Below are 17137 nucleotides of genomic sequence, written 5' to 3' on the forward strand. Positions count from 1 at the left end.
TGAGCTTCACGTCATGTCTCCCACCTGTCAATAAAGACGGAATTAATCTGAGCTGCAATAAAAGGACAAGTGCTAAATCATAGAGGGACGAGGGGTGTTAACATCAAGGAGGAAAAAATCAAAACGAATGTGACTCTAAACATAATACGCTCAGAGTTATAATTTGCCAGATCCGTCTAGTAAATTTCCGAACAGCATTTTCATTTGCAGATCAGCAGCGAGCACTCCCCTGTTGATGAGGATATTAAATCAAAGATGAGTGATGCCTCCACTTAGGAAAGAATACAGGTGAATATGGAGAGGGGTGAGATAAACCCGGCAGCACAACAGACCATGTGTTGAATAGAGAGATATGCCTTGGAGCCATTACCAGATGATTATGTGTCTGTGGTGTAGCATGTAAGAGCCTGTGTGAGTGATGAGCATACTGAGGAGTGTTTAAGTAGTCTGTATGCATGACTGCAAAGAACTGGATGTATTGTTTGTCATGTTACAGCATTTCTGAGGGTATGTGTGTGTGAGAGACAATGTTTGTGTGTGCCTGTAATGTGGCAAGCATCTTATTGAATAGGCCTTTAAATAACAGCAGGTGTTTGGTGATGTAGAGTAGGGGTGGGCGATATGGCCCTAAAATAATATCACAGTATTTTTTGTGATTACTTTATTCTTGACGATATGACAAATTAGTAAAAAACCTGTGACCTGTGACAGGCTGTTATGATACCAGAACTATCATAGTCACATATATGTAGTTTTTCGTTGAGCTGCAAGCGTCACGTAGGATTACATTACCAAAGGTTTATGACAAAATCACTTGACAACACCGACTCCAGTGTGCGCACGGTGAGAGAGGAGAGGGAGAGACGCTGTGCTGCTGCCAGAGGAGCTGCTGACTGAGTTCCCTCTGAGCGGTAAGTCACAAAAAGAGTCTGAGAAGTCCGGGGCTGTTCTTGAAACATTCAGGACACCAGTTTATTCCACACTACTGAAGCTGCTCCTCTTTTTGGAGCCACCGCAGAGTCTGTACTAAATTTGCTTTCAGCCATGCTTGTTGTTGCTGTGGGTAACAGCATGACGTCAATCTGTCAACAAGTCGAAATATTGTAAGTATCATGATATGAGTTTTTGATATCACATTAAAAATGATACCGCTATTATTGTGAACAAGATGATATGGCACACCCCTAATATAGTGTAATGTAACAAAATGTATAGGAACTGTGTGTGTATTTGTGTGTGCTTGTCAGTCCCTGTCAGATTTTGCGGGCTTGTTTTGGGATTGTCGCCACCTAAAATGCCTGATTTCACCACAGCTTTTCCAACTAATTGCAACGTATGTCACATTGTTTTTAGGCATTTGTACGCCTGTGCATCAGCGATAGCCGTGGCCTGTGGGATTATGTTTTTGGGTTGTCCCATTGTCTGTCAGTCCCATTCTCTTGAGAGAAGACCTTGAGGAAATTTCTTTAAATTTGGCACAAACTTCCTCTTGAACTCAAGGATGAACTGATAAAATGTGGAAGTCAATGGTCAAAGTCACTGTGACCTCACCAATATGTTTTTGGCCTTAACTCAAGAATTCATACAACATTTCATTCAAATTCTAATTGGATAAAACCTCACTATATCACACTGTGAGAGAACTGACTAAAGACTTCTGTCTGTCCCTAAATCTACAACTTATTTTTATGGGGACAGGGCCATCTCTATCGCTGGCCCAAAACTCTTGAAGTCTCCTCCTCCCACCATCTGTTTCTCCCCCACCATTGAGATTTTCATGAGTCATCTTAAAACACACTTTTACTCACTAGCCTTTAACTGTGCATAATGTGATTTTCATTATCACTGTCACAATGTGGTGACTGTTACTATTATTTTATTGCCATTATCACTCAAAGTTTTGTGTTTCTTTCCTTCATTTTGTTTCTCCTCTGTGTATGCTGTGGAGCACTATGTGCGCTATATAAATAAAGTTGACTTGACTTGAACGTAACTCAGGGACAGAAGGGGAGACATTTGGTCAGACACTAAATTGAGGACATTATTCTTGAAGCTGTGGCGACTGTACAGACCTTCTGTGCTGGTGGTTTAAAGATGTGTGTGAAGCATACACATTTTAGAATATGGATGTAAACTGTAACTGCAACTTGACTGGTTCACGAAGGAATACAACCATGATTAACCATTCTATTTTTTGTAAAATTCATTAAATATCAAAGGCATCTTGTTCCAGTGAGAATAGAAGTTTGTGATTTATACTACACTTACTGTATATTACCACTGTCCTTGCACATTCAATCTAACTCACCTAGATTCTTTCAGCGTGTGCAATAGAAGTGGATTTAACAGCTTCCGTCATGGTCATTTGTCTTGTCTTGTGTGTTTTGTCGTATAAAAGTGTTTGATGAATTGATGATTTTTGTCTGACACGCAGTGCTGAACAGTTTACCCCTGCTTTTGATATAGAACATCAGGGACTTGGCTTGCACGGCCTTCAGCAGTTACATTCATGTCGCATGTTTGCATTTTCAGTACAGGAAACAGGGAAGTGAGTCCAGTGCCACTGTGCCAGGACTGTCAAGTTGTTGTGGTGAGAATTCACAGGCATGGGCTGAATCTGCTAACTGCTGCAATAACAACATCGCAACAACATGGAGGGACTGGTTAATAAATAAGGGCTGTGAGGAGTTATGCTAAGCGTGACCTGCCAGCAGCAGCTTTTGACCTCACCGTGGTAGAGCAGCTTGAAGTGCACTCCATCCATCTTACTGTAGGAGGAAGATGAAGGTGGGTCACTGGCCTGCGTCACACAAAGCAGCTTCAGCACCAGAGGGAGTGAGTTCACTGCTGCACAAAGTGAGAAAGGAACGCAGCACAACTGTAAACACAAAATGTGGAGAAGAGGCGAGAGAGACAGACAAGACCGATATATTTAAGTAAATATGAACAGAGTGAAAGTGCTGTGAGGGAGAGAGAAGGTAAACTTTATAAGACAGTGAGGAGAATGAAGAGAGACAACAGTGTGTATGTGTGAGAGAGAGAGGAGGATGAGGGAATTGTGAAGGTAAGAAACAGCACTGACAAGCCTGAATTAGCATTTCACCTCGCCACATTACTCAGTCTGAAACCTGATGTTCCAGAGGAGTTTTCAGCATCGCCAAAAGAGGACAGGGACTACGTTTACATGCACACTAATATTCCACTTACCATTCAGAAGAAAATACTCTGAATTTAATACGGGTCATGTAAACTGCATATTCCATTTGAATATTTTGAAATAGGGCTGTTTCCAAATGTAGCATTTTCTGATTAAGACGTGGAGTATGTTGAAACTATTCAGATGGATTTTGTGGACATGTATACAGCACATTCAGAATATGCGTTTCAGCTTCAGGTTATTTATGCAGTTTGCATCACACAGCCTCTTACTTGTTTATGGTCAGCTCTGTGCGTTGTAAACAAATCAACCAGCCAACAGTTTGCAAGGCTGGGGTACAGATGCAGGCCCAAAAGTAATAACCACACATCTGGTCAGAAGAAAAAACACAACTATTTTTAAACATTATAAAACTCGAATAATAGCAGGTTTCTGGATGTGCGAAAATATCGCAACGTCTATCTTATCAAGAAGGTGGTTAAAAGAATGAAAGAAGGAGGCTGTGTTTGTATGGTCGAACAATTATACCACCACTGGAAAACTGTGTAAAAGTCATATTTTGACAGCTGCATTTAAACAGGAATATTAGTGGAACATCCAATTTCATCAGCCGTGTGAACAGCTATAATATGAGTATTGTCTTTTTCAGAATGAGGGCAAAAAATGAAATGGTTTGTGCCTGTAAACGTAGACACTGGCTGGAGCACATAGTGATCATCAAGAGGAGGCAAGAGAAAGAAGAAGTGAGCACATCTTAATCAGAATAAAAAATACCAAGCAAACGTTAAATAACAATATTCTGATTCTGAATGTAGAACGGGTTAAGGGCGAAAGAAACAGGCAGAGAGAAAGGAGACAGGGAGCGTGGAGACGGAGACGAGGTGAAAGGAGATAAAGTGCAGGAGTTCTCGAACAGGAAATAGACTGAGATCAGGCAGAACAGTCATCTACATACTTCTTTCACCCCTGTAGTGCATAACATTAAAATGTCTCCCCTCGGGATGCTGCTGCATTAGCAGCTAATATAAAGTATATATTAATGCAAATTACAGTGGGCTGAAGTAGAACGTGTGCCTGGATAACGGTCTGTAATCCCCACAGGGCTTGAGATGAGCAGAAAGCAGGCAGAGGCTAACCACAGCAACAGTTTCTGAATCCCCAGCTGGCGCACGGGTGTTGTGCCCTTCAGCTGTGCTCATTAACCTGGTCAAGTATACAGACATAATAACACCATCTGGCAGACACCTCTGCCAAAAGCACCAGATATGCATGCATGAAACGCGCAATGCATCTGGGAATCGAACCCTTAGGGAGTGCTCATGATTGATCTTATTTGAACAAGATAGCAGTTTCACGAAAGTGAAACACCGAACACTGAAACATTACCCATGAAATTTGTCAATATTTTTTAAGAAATGTTAAATTTGTGAAAGTTTAATCCTCATCTTCTTTGTAACACTGACATTCATTAACTTTAAATAAGCTTGCATTGTAATGACATGATCATTATGGCTGTCCCAAATACCATTTCTTTGGGGGTACAGATAATTGGTGGTAATCAGTAGCAAAGGACTCAGCCAGACATACTCAGGTTTCAACTGAGATGGACGGCAAAGCACTGCAACGTGCCTTTCAGTTTCATTTTCATTAAAGACATTTGTTTTAAAGATTCTGTTATTCTACAGTATTGCTGTTTGTATTGTTAGTTGTTATTAAAAAAAACTTTTAGTGTGTGGTGTGTGCATGTTTTCAATTCTGAGGGGTTTGGTTGTACAAGGTCAAAAACAGCTGACAAAACAGCAGTGTCCTCAAAAAGCTGCACTTCCACTGGTCCCCTTTGCTTAGTTTATATCTGAATACTGTAATTTAGGACTAATACTATAGAAAGAAACATATTCCTCTCTCAGATATACAAGAATACACAACCTTTGTGTGATTGCAACCTCATGGACACCAGTGCCACTGCCTGTTGAAACTAAATCAATACTATACACTTCATTCAGGAGAGTCAACTAGATAAACAAGTATCTCACTGCTGACGGATGCTGTGAGGATTCGTCCTAACAGAGGATTAATGGTTCTCCCCTCCAAACATTAATCAGAAGAGACAAGCATTCCAGGAGTTGTTTTGCCAGTTCAATTCAATTTAAACACAACCAAGTTTTAAGAGGGACTTTGTGATTACACCTCAGTTAAACCCAGTTTTCCTGGCAGAACAGTTCAAGGGGACCCATGATGCTTACTTTAAAGGTTCATACTTGTATTTAAGGTTTCTACTTGAACATGTTTACATGCTTTAATGGTTAAAAAAATACTTTATTTTTCTCATACTGTCTGTGTTGGAACACCTGTTTTTACCCTCAGACCTAGAGTTGTCTTGCTTTGGGCTGAATGAGGGACTCATTTTGTTAAAGGCTGTATAATTGCCTAGAGTTGGTTCGTGTTCTCACGGTAGCATTTACAAGCGGACCAGATCAAATGCCTTGCGCAAGAAAGACCCTCTTGACAAGTCAGCATTTCCATGTGGGAAAAATCCAGGAAGTAAAGCAAACGTTGAAGAAGAGTACACTTGCAAGATAAATGTGACACCTTCTAATGTCACAATGGAGGGACAACTACGCAGGTTGATTTTAGCGCTGCTCATCGTGGACTATATTGCTGTCATTGTTCATTTTAGTCAAACCATACAGTTTGAAAACGAGGCGCGGCTCCAACTAGAAAACAATGTTTTGATGCATTGGATGTGCTGAATGTGCATATTAAGGCAGTACAGGAGGAGGTGCACATTAATAATCCTCCAGGACTGTAACATGCTCATGTTTGACCCAAACAATGTGTCATGTGACTGCAGTTGGTTCACATCCAGGTCGGAACACCTTCACAAACCAACCGCACCAGAGCTTGTTTGTAACCAGACTGAGACCACCTCTTCCAGAAAGTCTCAGTCCAGTTGTTTTGGTGCGCACCCGAGTGTGATTGCTGTGTTCACACCTGCCCAAACGAACTGCAGGGGGCAAGTGAACTTGGGTACGGTTGAACTGAACCAAACAGAGCAGGTGTCAAAGCACCCTGAGACACTGCATTTTAGCACCGGTCTCTTCAAGCGCCACTCCTGAAAAAGCCCAGTCTGCTCTGATTGGTCAGCATTCCAGGTCTTCCACACAAGCCCCCAGGAGCAGTGCTAGGCTTTGAAGCCAATATGACATGGACAGTGAAATTCTATAGTGTGCTAACTTTATGGGCACAATGATGAGGCAGATCTGGGTAATTTTACATCCGGGAAGTTTAACATTTTGGCTTCATATGCCACTCAGCAACTTTCATGGGAATGAACAAGGCCCCAGCCACTCCACTGTATCCGGTTCTCTTTATACATCCATGCTTTCGCATCTTGGCATCTATGCACCATCACTGCAGCCGGGGAATGAGTTTAACGGAGAATAGCTGTACTTTCAATCTTAAAAAAATCAGCAATTAAATCTTCTAAACACAACAACAAGTTCCAGCAATGCCAGGTCCAGGTCCAGCAGGACTATGATCCAGAATCAGGGATAAATTAACAAGATCAACAACCAAGATAAGCTGCTACATAATGTAAACACTTGAAGTAGCGTGCCTGGAGCATATGACCACCTTCAGAAATCCATCGTGAGGGAGTATTCAGACGGAGTTTCTTGCTCACAGGGATTACTTTTACATACGTTTACCTCGTTCACAACTATAATATGGTAATAAATAAGGATGTGTCAAGTATTCTTACTTTGGACTGTCCTTTTGCTCAAGTATGAGCTCAGTCCAACATGACTTTTCTTGCCCAGCGAAAAGTGTCCTTGACTAAGACAATCAATAGTTTTGTTCTAGGCAGGATTTTGCATAATTTGATTATTGACCTAGAGAAACAAACAAAACAAAAACCTTTGTAGTGGCTGAACAGCTACACTATGTGCAGATTTTTACTGTTTCTTAATGTGACCATAATCAGCCCACCTTTAATTCTGTCTTTATGATGCATTGCAGTTTGAACACTTGTTAGAGCCATCAGAAATAAAATGCTGGCCCAACAAACATAAATCGACATAGGTATTCTTTCAAATGATTCAGTATGTGAGAATAATTAAACTAAGTGCTTTCCATTATGTTGCAAAAGAACATCGTGCCAAATGGACATATTAATCCATGCACATTGGGTTATAGATGTTTTACTGCGGTGTCTAGCCATTGTTATTTTCATATCATTATGCAAATTCTCTGTTTAATTCGTCTGCCTACTGAGATCAAGGTTGTGGAGTTAAGGATTAATTAATCTTTATATGATAGCTGGATGATTTTTAAGATTTTTTAAAGATTTTTAAGAATACCTATGATCTTAATTTCAATATACAAATGAGAAATTTGCTTCAAGTATGCTAAAACGTTTGTTTGCTTCAAGCATTTTACATATATACTTTTGGTATGCCAAGGAAACAAGTTCAGGAAGTTTCAGTGGCAATATTCAATCCTAGAGTCACTCATATTTAATTTATTGCCAGCATTTTCTACTAGGAAGGGTGCAGACATGCAAGAGTCAAGTCTCCTCTGCCTCTTCTTTTCATCTGCCACGATGTTTTTGGGACCTTTTTTTTACATTTATACTGTATTTTTTTAGGCAGGCAGGCATTTGTGGTAAGACAACATGAAAAACTGACAGGTTTGCATTATTTAGTTATATAAAAATTGGTTGGTATAAAAAGTTTCAACAATGAACCCAATGTATTTACAGTCTCCAAAGTATTATTGTGAGTTGAGGTATAAATTTTCTTGTAACGTTTTGGTCTCATCTAATTTTCGTTGTACAGCGTGTGAGGTAAACTGTGTAGTGGGAATTCTGTGGAGAAACATTACACAAGAAACTTCTCTTAATCAAAACTAACTTTTCAGTCAATATGAAGAGATGGGCATCTGAGACCAAATAGCCCAGGTGTAGCGGCTGGTGTTGGCTTTTTATGAAGCTAGATTTAATTAAGTATCTCTTTCAGTGTTCACTGTATGAGGAGAAAAAAAGACTGTCATGATGCATTTGCTCTATTCCATCTCACAGTGCGGGAGTCCACTGGGTAAACCTGTAAACCTGTGAGTGTATGTATACTGTACGTGTGTGTGTGTGTGTGTGTGTGTGTGTGTGTGTGTGTGTTTGTGCGTCTGCCAAATCATAAAAAGTAAACCCAGGGGAGTAAACAAACACATTTACCTCAATCTATCAACTGTAATTAACTGCATCTTTGCTTTTAAGCAATATAACTGGGCATCAAACCAATTCAGCTGGCATTAATTTTGATACATGATTGTGAACAGTCAGTGCTGTGGAGGTAAAACGCTCATGATTGTACACTAACACTGAAAATTGGTCTGCAAGGGTGAAATTGCGAAGCTGAGAGGTTTGAGAAACTGAGTGATTATATATTTTATGGAGAATAAGTAAAGTTGACTCTTTAAAGGGCGTCAAGTGTCAGCACATCAGAGGCCAATTAACATCAAATAGACCAAAAAAAAAATAATAATTTAAATTTCAAAAAACAGTGTCTGTGTGTGACTGTGTGATCATGCATTTATGCATGCATGAATGGGTAATGTGATATTTGATTGTACACAGATTAAATCAGCTCCTACAATAGTGCAGTTTAGTTAAAGGGCACTCTGTTGCCAGAAGTTAGGATCACACAGAACTTATTCAAAACTCACTGACTACGGACTATTAATGTCAAATAAAAGAATCCATCACTGCACTGCAGGTGCATGAAACTGTCATAAATGTTTTGTGTTGTGTGTTTTATCTCAGCATTTTCTATTAAATGACCATTCACCAAGTACCGTCCCTGGACACAGACTGGCCAATCATAACGTAGCATCAGGCCGGCTCAGACCAGGGCCGACAACAACACAGCTGTGCTCCATTGACTCTGATGCGATCGTTTCAGATTTCCTTCATTTTCAGAGCTAAATGTTGTGCCTGGGGCACGTCGTGTATTAATGATACTCATTACCTGGAGAGGTTGGAAAAAGATATACGTTTCTTCCCTGTTCCAAAAACAAAATCAAACCCTGAAAAGTGTAGGGTTAGCTAGCTAGCTACTGAAGATATAGTCTACTGAATGTATGCACATGCTGCTTTTGCTTTTTGATGATTATAACAGTGAAACAAAGACCGACCCTGCTGTACAGGAACCAGTGAAGGGAAGCAGGGAAACTTTGCTCATATTCAACCAGCTCTGTGTCATCACAGATGAGATGAACATTGTTTGACATCTCCCGGAGATCCCTGCCCATCTGGGGGCGAAGCCAAACACTGTTCATCTGCACACACTGTGATGCCACACAGCTGGTTCAATATCAGCAAAGTTTCCCTTTATATTCATTGTCTTGTGTGGCGATCAGCAGTGATGTGGTGGTTCACTTTTACACTGTGATCTGTAGCCTATAGTTCGGCTTTAGCTTCTAACTATCTTTGTCTTTTTAACCTGTTGTTGCTGCTGAGTCAGTTTGACATCCTGGATATATCCTTCAAACACAGACTGTAGACCCCTCTGTCTGCTTCTCTCTGGAATCACTCTTTCATTTGTCCAAAAATATGAATATATTTCTTCAGGGAGTGCAGTTAGTAACAGTGTGGGCTCCATGCTTACTGTGACAGCTTGTTTGACTATCACAAAGGGGTGGGTTTTAGCGAAAGGTCCACTGTGAGTAGGACTGACTGATTTTGAAGTTCAACAAATTCTTAAATTGTAACTTTACGGCATACCTTTTTTCCTAGTATCTTCTATTACAGTGCATTTTTCCCAGAAAACTGCAGGTCCACTTAAACTCAGTTCTTTTAAATCAAGGCTAAAGACTTTTCTGTTTGCTGCTGCCTTTGTTGAAACAAATGATTATTTATTTCTTACACCACACTGTGACTGTTATTCTTGTATTTTTAGCTTTTGACTTTCTATTTTCTTGCTCAAAAATGAGTGTTTTACTAGTTCAATGTCCTTTTATAATGCATGTCTTTTGCACTTCTGGATGCACAACTTTTAAATGCTTTATGGAGAGCACTTTGAATTTATCTTGTTGCTAAAATGTGCTATATAACTGAACTTGCCTTGCCTTACATCTCATCTCATCCATTTCAATAAACTTGAGCCACAGGATAGTTGTACTGAACTCTACACACATTTTTGTCTCAAAATAGTTTTTCCTCAGAGATACAACAGGTATTTCTATAATACTTCTATAATGCTATATAATCTGTGGCTCTTACCTTGTGCAGTGTGTCCTTGTCCAAGCCCATGGCCCATGTTCTCCACACTGAGCCTCTGCAATGCCTGCATTACGGCTGGCCTGAGATTGGTACACAAGTCAGCCTCATAATCTCTTTGAGCACGCAAAAGAACTTCCAGCACTGCCAGGGCTCGTCCTGCCAGGGGGGTCTCCCTGGTGCAAACCATGTCCTGAAGTCATATGCCAAGACAAACAGATGGATAGACACCAGCTTTGAGACAGATTTATGTAGAAAATCTTTGTGTATCAGTGTTGTCCAAACACAGCAACACCAACCAGGTACTCAGTGGAAGTTAAGGCCCAGACACACCAAACCGACATTAAAAAACTAGCAGCAATAAAGGCTGATTGTTACGTCACCTCACGTCGCCTGTGTATCAGTCAATAACTTGCACTTGAACAAAACACAAAGACTACACCCAACGACCAACCTTTCATTTCTCTTCTTGTCCATTGAGCTGAACTGACAGAGTTCACGCCACTTCAACATGCTGAATCGGCTAAAAAACACCCAACAAGGGCCAACGATACGGGCATAAACTGTTGTCTTGATGTGTCAGGGCCCTTAAAGACAAATATGTGTTTTCCACTAAGTCTTGTTACTGCTTCAGACTTGACTAATTGTTCTACGGAGTGTGAAACACTGCAGCACATCATGCAGCATTTACAAGTATCTCCAATTAAATGTGAAAAACTTAAATCCAAGCTCCTGTTTGGGGTCTCTGCTTCTCACCAGGAGCGTCATTACGACAGCCGGGTACTTCTCGATCAGAGCCAGCAGCTCCTTAGTTTCTGTGTCTGGCTCCTGATCCTGCCTCTTGTCTGCTTCTCTCTTCTCTCCCGTCTCCGGTATGCCTGCCTGTACCCAGGAATGAAATCCAACCAACATTTTCATCAATTTCAGTTTGTAAGAGTTCAAAGGGAATTAAAAAACCTGTCTAATGCATCTGTAATAGTTACTCTGTTAGAGTGAAATTAATGAGAGGAACAAGCAAAGTGTGTTCAATTCCAAGAAGTAAAATTATAATTGACAAACATATGCGAGTCTGAGATAGAACTGAAACAATTGTCCCCTCACCGTGGTCTGCTCTGCATCTGTGTGCTGTGCTTTCTTGGTCAACCAAAGTTCTAAGACCAGGGGCCCAAATTTCTCTGCAAGCTCTGAATATCGACAGATGAAGTGGAGGAGTGCAGGATGGTGAATGTAGAGGGAAGAGAAGCTTTGGCAGGAGGAGAGCGCCTTGCTGATGCAGTTCAAAGGAGCCTGGAGTAGGTTGGTAAAGAAAAAAAATGAAAACACTAAAGTATTTTCTTTGAGACGAGCAAACAAACACAAGTTAAAAAGTTTGCACTATTGAAAACAGTTATTTTACAACCAAAATGTGAGACTGCTTTTAAACCCCACTGAGGCAGAGCCCTCAGTCCCAGCAGAATGCCTCCTGCAATCTATTGCTTATACATATTCATTGTTAACATAAAGTAAATATCATTAAGAGAAACTGCAGCACAAAGTTTTGCCATGTAATGTTCGTCTAAATAGACGAACATTATCTTGAGAAAACATTATTTTCTCTTCTTTAGAATTAAGAGTGAGCTATAATAATTCTTTGCGGCTGAATCATGTACAGCACAATATGGATTTTGCATCAAAAGATGAATATGAGCTGTCAAGCTTTGATCCTAAGTATACCGTGGCCTCCACATTAATGGCTTCCATATTAAACTGCACAGAACTCCAGTACATGCTGTTCCATTTCTCTGCACAAGAAAAACAACACGTTCAACACCTTCATCTTGACGGAATCTTGACACCTTAATGTTGCAAGTGCTTGTAGGTAAACCTGTCTCACTGAATATGTCTTGAGGTTTTTTCCTCACATTGTTGGATTAACTCGCTGAACAGAAACTATAATAGGATATTTAAAACTGAGGCAGACTACTTGCTTCAGCTGTCAAAGTGTATTTTGGCAAGCACTGCAAACGGGTAAAAGGCAACACTGTTAAAAATATTGAAACAAGGCAAATCTACAAAATGATTGTGCAAAGTATGAATGTCAAGGCTTAGCACGAGGAAAACCTTAGTGCCTGAAATTTGTTTGGAAGAGAAAGAATTAAGGGGGGGGGGGAACAAAATTAATATTTATGTGCATCAACAACACAAACGGAGGGCATTTTGGCTAATGCCACTATTCCATCACATACACTGGTCTTAAAGGTTCAGTGGGTTAGAAGCCCATCACAGCCAAACAAGCGGTGTCCAGAAATCAATTCGTAACAGTGTTTTGACAGGTTTTATTCACCGGGTCTGTATGTTCTGGAGAAGAGACCTCTGCAGATAATTCAGCTCCTGGTAAAAACCTCTTGAATGTCTGGATCTGAACTAATCAGAGAAAAAAGCTGGACACACATTAGCATGTGGAGGGAGAGCCATGCCAAACAGCGTCAGAGAAACTCTGATTTGTAACATAAAACTGCTTTATTCAGTGTTTTTACTGGTTTTAATCACTGGGTCTGTTTGTTTTGGAGAGGAGGAGCGCTCTGTGGATAAATGAGCTCCTGGTAAAAACCTCCTGAACAGTAAACACTGAAGGAAGTTTAGTTGGAAGCAGAGCATGTGAGTGGAGCGGAGCTGAGCGGGGAGCGGGAGGATTTTGTGTTGAGCGAGGAGCGGCTATTTTTTTTAAAAGGTGGAGCGGAGCCTTATCTCTCGCTCCAATTTCGCTCCAGTCGCTCATGCCCCACCTAGAATGCATCTTTGCACCTGCGCACACCCACACTATTTTCTTTCAAAACTATGGAGTTTACTGTGTACTTCAGAAAAGAAACTGAAAGAGAAGCAGCGGTACCTTGGAGAACGGTTCCTAACTGCGGGGAGAGGCAAGAGGGCTTCCCCGGAGGTCGGCCGCTTAACCCGGTCCGTCTCCTCTACACTTTGACTTATTTCCACCCTGCTGACAGCGGTACCATGTAGAACAGTCCCTAAATGCCGGGAGAGGGCTTCCCCGGAGAATCTACCAAGCTCATGTTTTATTTGTGAATAGAAGATTACAGGTTAGGGTAGTACGACGCAGTTTTTTTGAGTGGAGTGGTGAGCGAGTGGAGCAGGATAAAATTTATGATGGAGCGGAGCGGAGCGAAGAATGCGCAAAACCAAGCGGAGTGGACGAGCGGCACAAAGTGACAGGTCTGCGAGTGAGGAACGGAAAGTTTCACCCGCTCCGCTCCGCTCACATGCTCTGGTTGGAAGAGGTTTAAGCTAATTGCATACTACAATCCTAACTGCTAGATGCCATTAAATCTCCCTGAAGCTTTCGCATTTCTCCTTTAATCACTGCATATTTTCATGCCTACCCGACTGGAAACATGTAGTGAATCACTGTAAAGGAGAATTACTTTTGTAAGTAGGAATCATTTATTATTTTTCATTTAATTACTGAGACTTTGTCTTTATCAAGACATGCCACAATGATGGTTAATGTTATTCTAGAAAGATGAATGCATTCTTATTCAATGAAAATAATCAAGGTTATTTTAAAGGGGAACATCTTTTTATTTTCATGTCTTTTACAGCCTACTATTTGATTTTAAATTAAACTACTTAGAAAATAAACCTATGATGAAAATATCTGTAATGGCAAATAAAGAAAATTTATTCATTCTTTGATTCATTGAGCCGATAAACGTCTGTGTAGCACATATAAGATGTTAACAACATAACCTCCCTAAGCCAGATGGAATCGTATGAAGGCTATCTCACATAGAATGCAACCCGTTTCAGAAAGACATGAACACCAAATGTAATTGTTACTAAATGTGAATCTGAACATGAAAGGTCCAATTAGAAGAAAGATGCCTTCTTATCTAAAGTTCCTCACCATTTCATCAGTCAGGAACCGTAGTCTGGTAACTGTATCCAAACCAATTTTCAAAGCCATAAAGACTAATCAATATCTTTTTAAGCTTTTCCATACTTGTCTCTCCGTTCTACATCGATCTCTAAACAGTGTATGCAGCATTATATTGCTGTCAAAAAGTTAGAGGGTTGCCAAAATGGTTCAAAAAATCATAATGATGACATGAAAACAAAACAAATATTCAGTGCAGTGCTTTTTTAACACAGTGCGGTGACGTGCATTACTGTGCTAACATTTTGCGGAGCTACAGTTTGCACAAAGCTTTTATTATGGGCCTATTTTGTTATAGGTTTACTTCATTAATAAAACACATAGACCGAGTCCCCATGACATCCTGCTAACAACAGCTCTTCCAGGTAGACAACTGGCAATTAATTTCAAGTGCGGCGATATGTGAAATCATCCAACTTTTTATTTCTGATGTCCTTTTCAGCCGTAACTGTAGCATTACGTAATCTGATGTTTCTGCTGTTCTAATTTCATGTACTGTGTTGTTTTGCTAGCGTCTTTCATAAACCGAATCAACTGTCACAGAAACTTAATGTACTGCTGTGGAGAGGGCCGTAGTAAAATGTATTTAAAACAGTATCAGTGTAAGTGTACGCTATATTTGAATATATGCTCAGCTTTACCTTACAGTACATGCTAACCAATAACTAACCAGTTAATGGAGTCTGGTAGCTTTGATATAACCTCTTCAGTTCCCTGTTGGAAAAGGCTGTCTGAAGGCAAGGTAAAGTGGAGAAAATATTTTCAAAATAGAACACACTTAAACTAATATTGACCTTTTTTGGTAGGCCTTTTCTAAGGTGGCTAAAAACGCAAGTTATTGTACATAAATGTGATTTGGTCTATAGGGTTCCTTGTGGCTGTAAACATACATATACAGCCGTATTCTTGCTAATGGCAGTTAATAAAAAATGCAGTATTTTCCATCGACATTAAATGTTAATTATCTACATTTAATTATCTATTGTCGAATCTAAAACAGCCCTGCACTGAAATTATGACACAGTGCCAGAAAACTTGAAGCCTTTACTGAAAAGCATAAAACAAAGTTTCATAAACGTTTATAAATTATATGTTGCTGCTGAAGCTGTTTATCTACTGTCATACTTTCATAAATTACAGAGTGTGTGTTGATTTCTGTGCTGTGAACTGCTCAGAGTTACCCCGTCGAGGTTGGGGCTCTTGTCCTGTGTCACTGCCAGCAGGTAGAGGGCAGAGCGGAGCACAGAGCGAGGCAGGACACAGCTACCCTCTGCCTGCACTGACTGCAACAGCCACACCACACTGGAGAACACCGTCTGGTCTGGGAGGAGTCTGGCTCACACACACACACGCAATAATGATGACATTAACTTCAAATATTACAAGTACACATATATGAGGGCAAATATTTACATTTGAATGTATACAAACACACAGGAGCACACATACTTGAATGTCAAACACACCTCAGCAGACACATCGAGTGTGAGAGGAATAAAGTGAACAAACACAAACTATGTGAGCAGCAAGTGCTCCAGGGGCATGTTGATGTCACAAACTTGCTATCTCTGTTTCTCACGCAAACGTACACACATACACAAACACACACAGAATGTATACCAACGCACAGACACGTACGCACATTCACAGTCCTTCTCCCTGTGCACACATACACTGCACGCACTCAGCCCTCCCACGCTATGTAAATCTCTGGCCACAGCTCCCATTAATCTTGATGAGACCACACAGTGGTGGGGAGAGGCTTTCATCCCCTTCCCTGGGGGGGGGGTAATACATAGCTGAGGTTCCACAGAAGGACAGATTAAACTTTCCAAAGAGGCCGACGCATCTCTGAGGTCATAAAATATGTACTTAAGAACACCCTCGATGGGCCGCAGAAGTGCCGCTGGAGCAGGAAGAGAGCAACATGCAAAACCAGCTGGTTTCCCGATAGAGCTGGGTAATATATTGATAAAACTCTGGCTCTCTGTGATATGACACTAGATATCATCTGGCATTTTGGTTATTTCATAACTTTGAAATAGCTCAAATGTCCTTTTCTGCTCTCGGGGGCTGCATTCCAGCAAAGTTGTACTTTGCAAAGAAATTTTCTCAAGTTATTAAACTTCAAGATGTGTCTGTCTTTGGTCATTAGATCCACATTAATAAGACTTTAATCTCCAGGGTTACTTTAATCTCCAAAATATTTTCAGGTTTTTAATATTGAGGAGGTGTAATATTAGATTCTCTCAACATCATGAAGCCATACTCATAAGAAGTATTTACTTCTCTCAGTGTTGTCAAGACATACTTATAACTTTATACGAAACTGGAGCACAGAGAAGTGGTGCAGCCAGCCAGCTGCCAGCTCTGGTATGGAGTACAGAGAGATTTGGTGACATTTCACTCTTTATATTGATTCTCTAAGCACATCAAACTATGCTCTTGATTCTCAGAAAACCACTCCGCTGCAGCACCAGGCACAAGTGGTTAGAATTTGTATCAGCAAAATGCTTTTTACTAATGCTGAAATATTTATTGGTTCATTCCATTACCACAAAAACACCAGCTCAGAACATCATATTTTTTGAGCTCTCATTTTTAAATTGAACCAGTTCCCTTGCTAATAAGCAAAATGTTTGCAAAACCAAATACTTTTCACTTTTTTTGCAGTGCTTTGAAACAGTGCAACATCATAAATCCCCGGAGAGAATCATGCATGTCTACAATATGAGCAAAGCAGGTGAGGGTGTTTTATTCTTGTGCTTATTCATGTTTTCTA

The 17137-nt window shown here is 40.4% G+C and overlaps 2 protein-coding genes across 6 annotated transcripts in view; one reads left to right on the forward strand and one right to left on the reverse strand.

Annotated features, from left to right (window-relative positions):
• The window catches only part of zgc:65811 (uncharacterized protein LOC393524 homolog), a 635041-nt gene that overhangs the window by 555785 nt on the left and 62119 nt on the right, over positions 1-17137 (forward strand). The window lies entirely within an intron of this gene.
• Positions 1-17137, reverse strand: part of LOC125879894 (meiosis inhibitor protein 1) — a 103041-nt gene that overhangs the window by 32864 nt on the left and 53040 nt on the right. For all 5 annotated transcript variants that reach the window (XM_049562039.1, XM_049562041.1, XM_049562036.1 and 2 more), the window contains 5 exons: positions 15537-15687; positions 11529-11714; positions 11184-11309; positions 10431-10620; positions 2731-2847 (listed from right to left, as the gene is read on the reverse strand). In XM_049562039.1, coding sequence (XP_049417996.1) covers positions 2731-2847; positions 10431-10620; positions 11184-11309; positions 11529-11714; positions 15537-15687 — 770 coding nt within the window. The remainder of the gene's footprint in view (positions 1-2730; positions 2848-10430; positions 10621-11183; positions 11310-11528; positions 11715-15536; positions 15688-17137) is intronic.

This window comes from Epinephelus fuscoguttatus, linkage group LG19 (assembly GCF_011397635.1).
Source record: "Epinephelus fuscoguttatus linkage group LG19, E.fuscoguttatus.final_Chr_v1".
In the NCBI taxonomy this organism is placed as follows: domain Eukaryota; kingdom Metazoa; phylum Chordata; class Actinopteri; order Perciformes; family Serranidae; genus Epinephelus; species Epinephelus fuscoguttatus.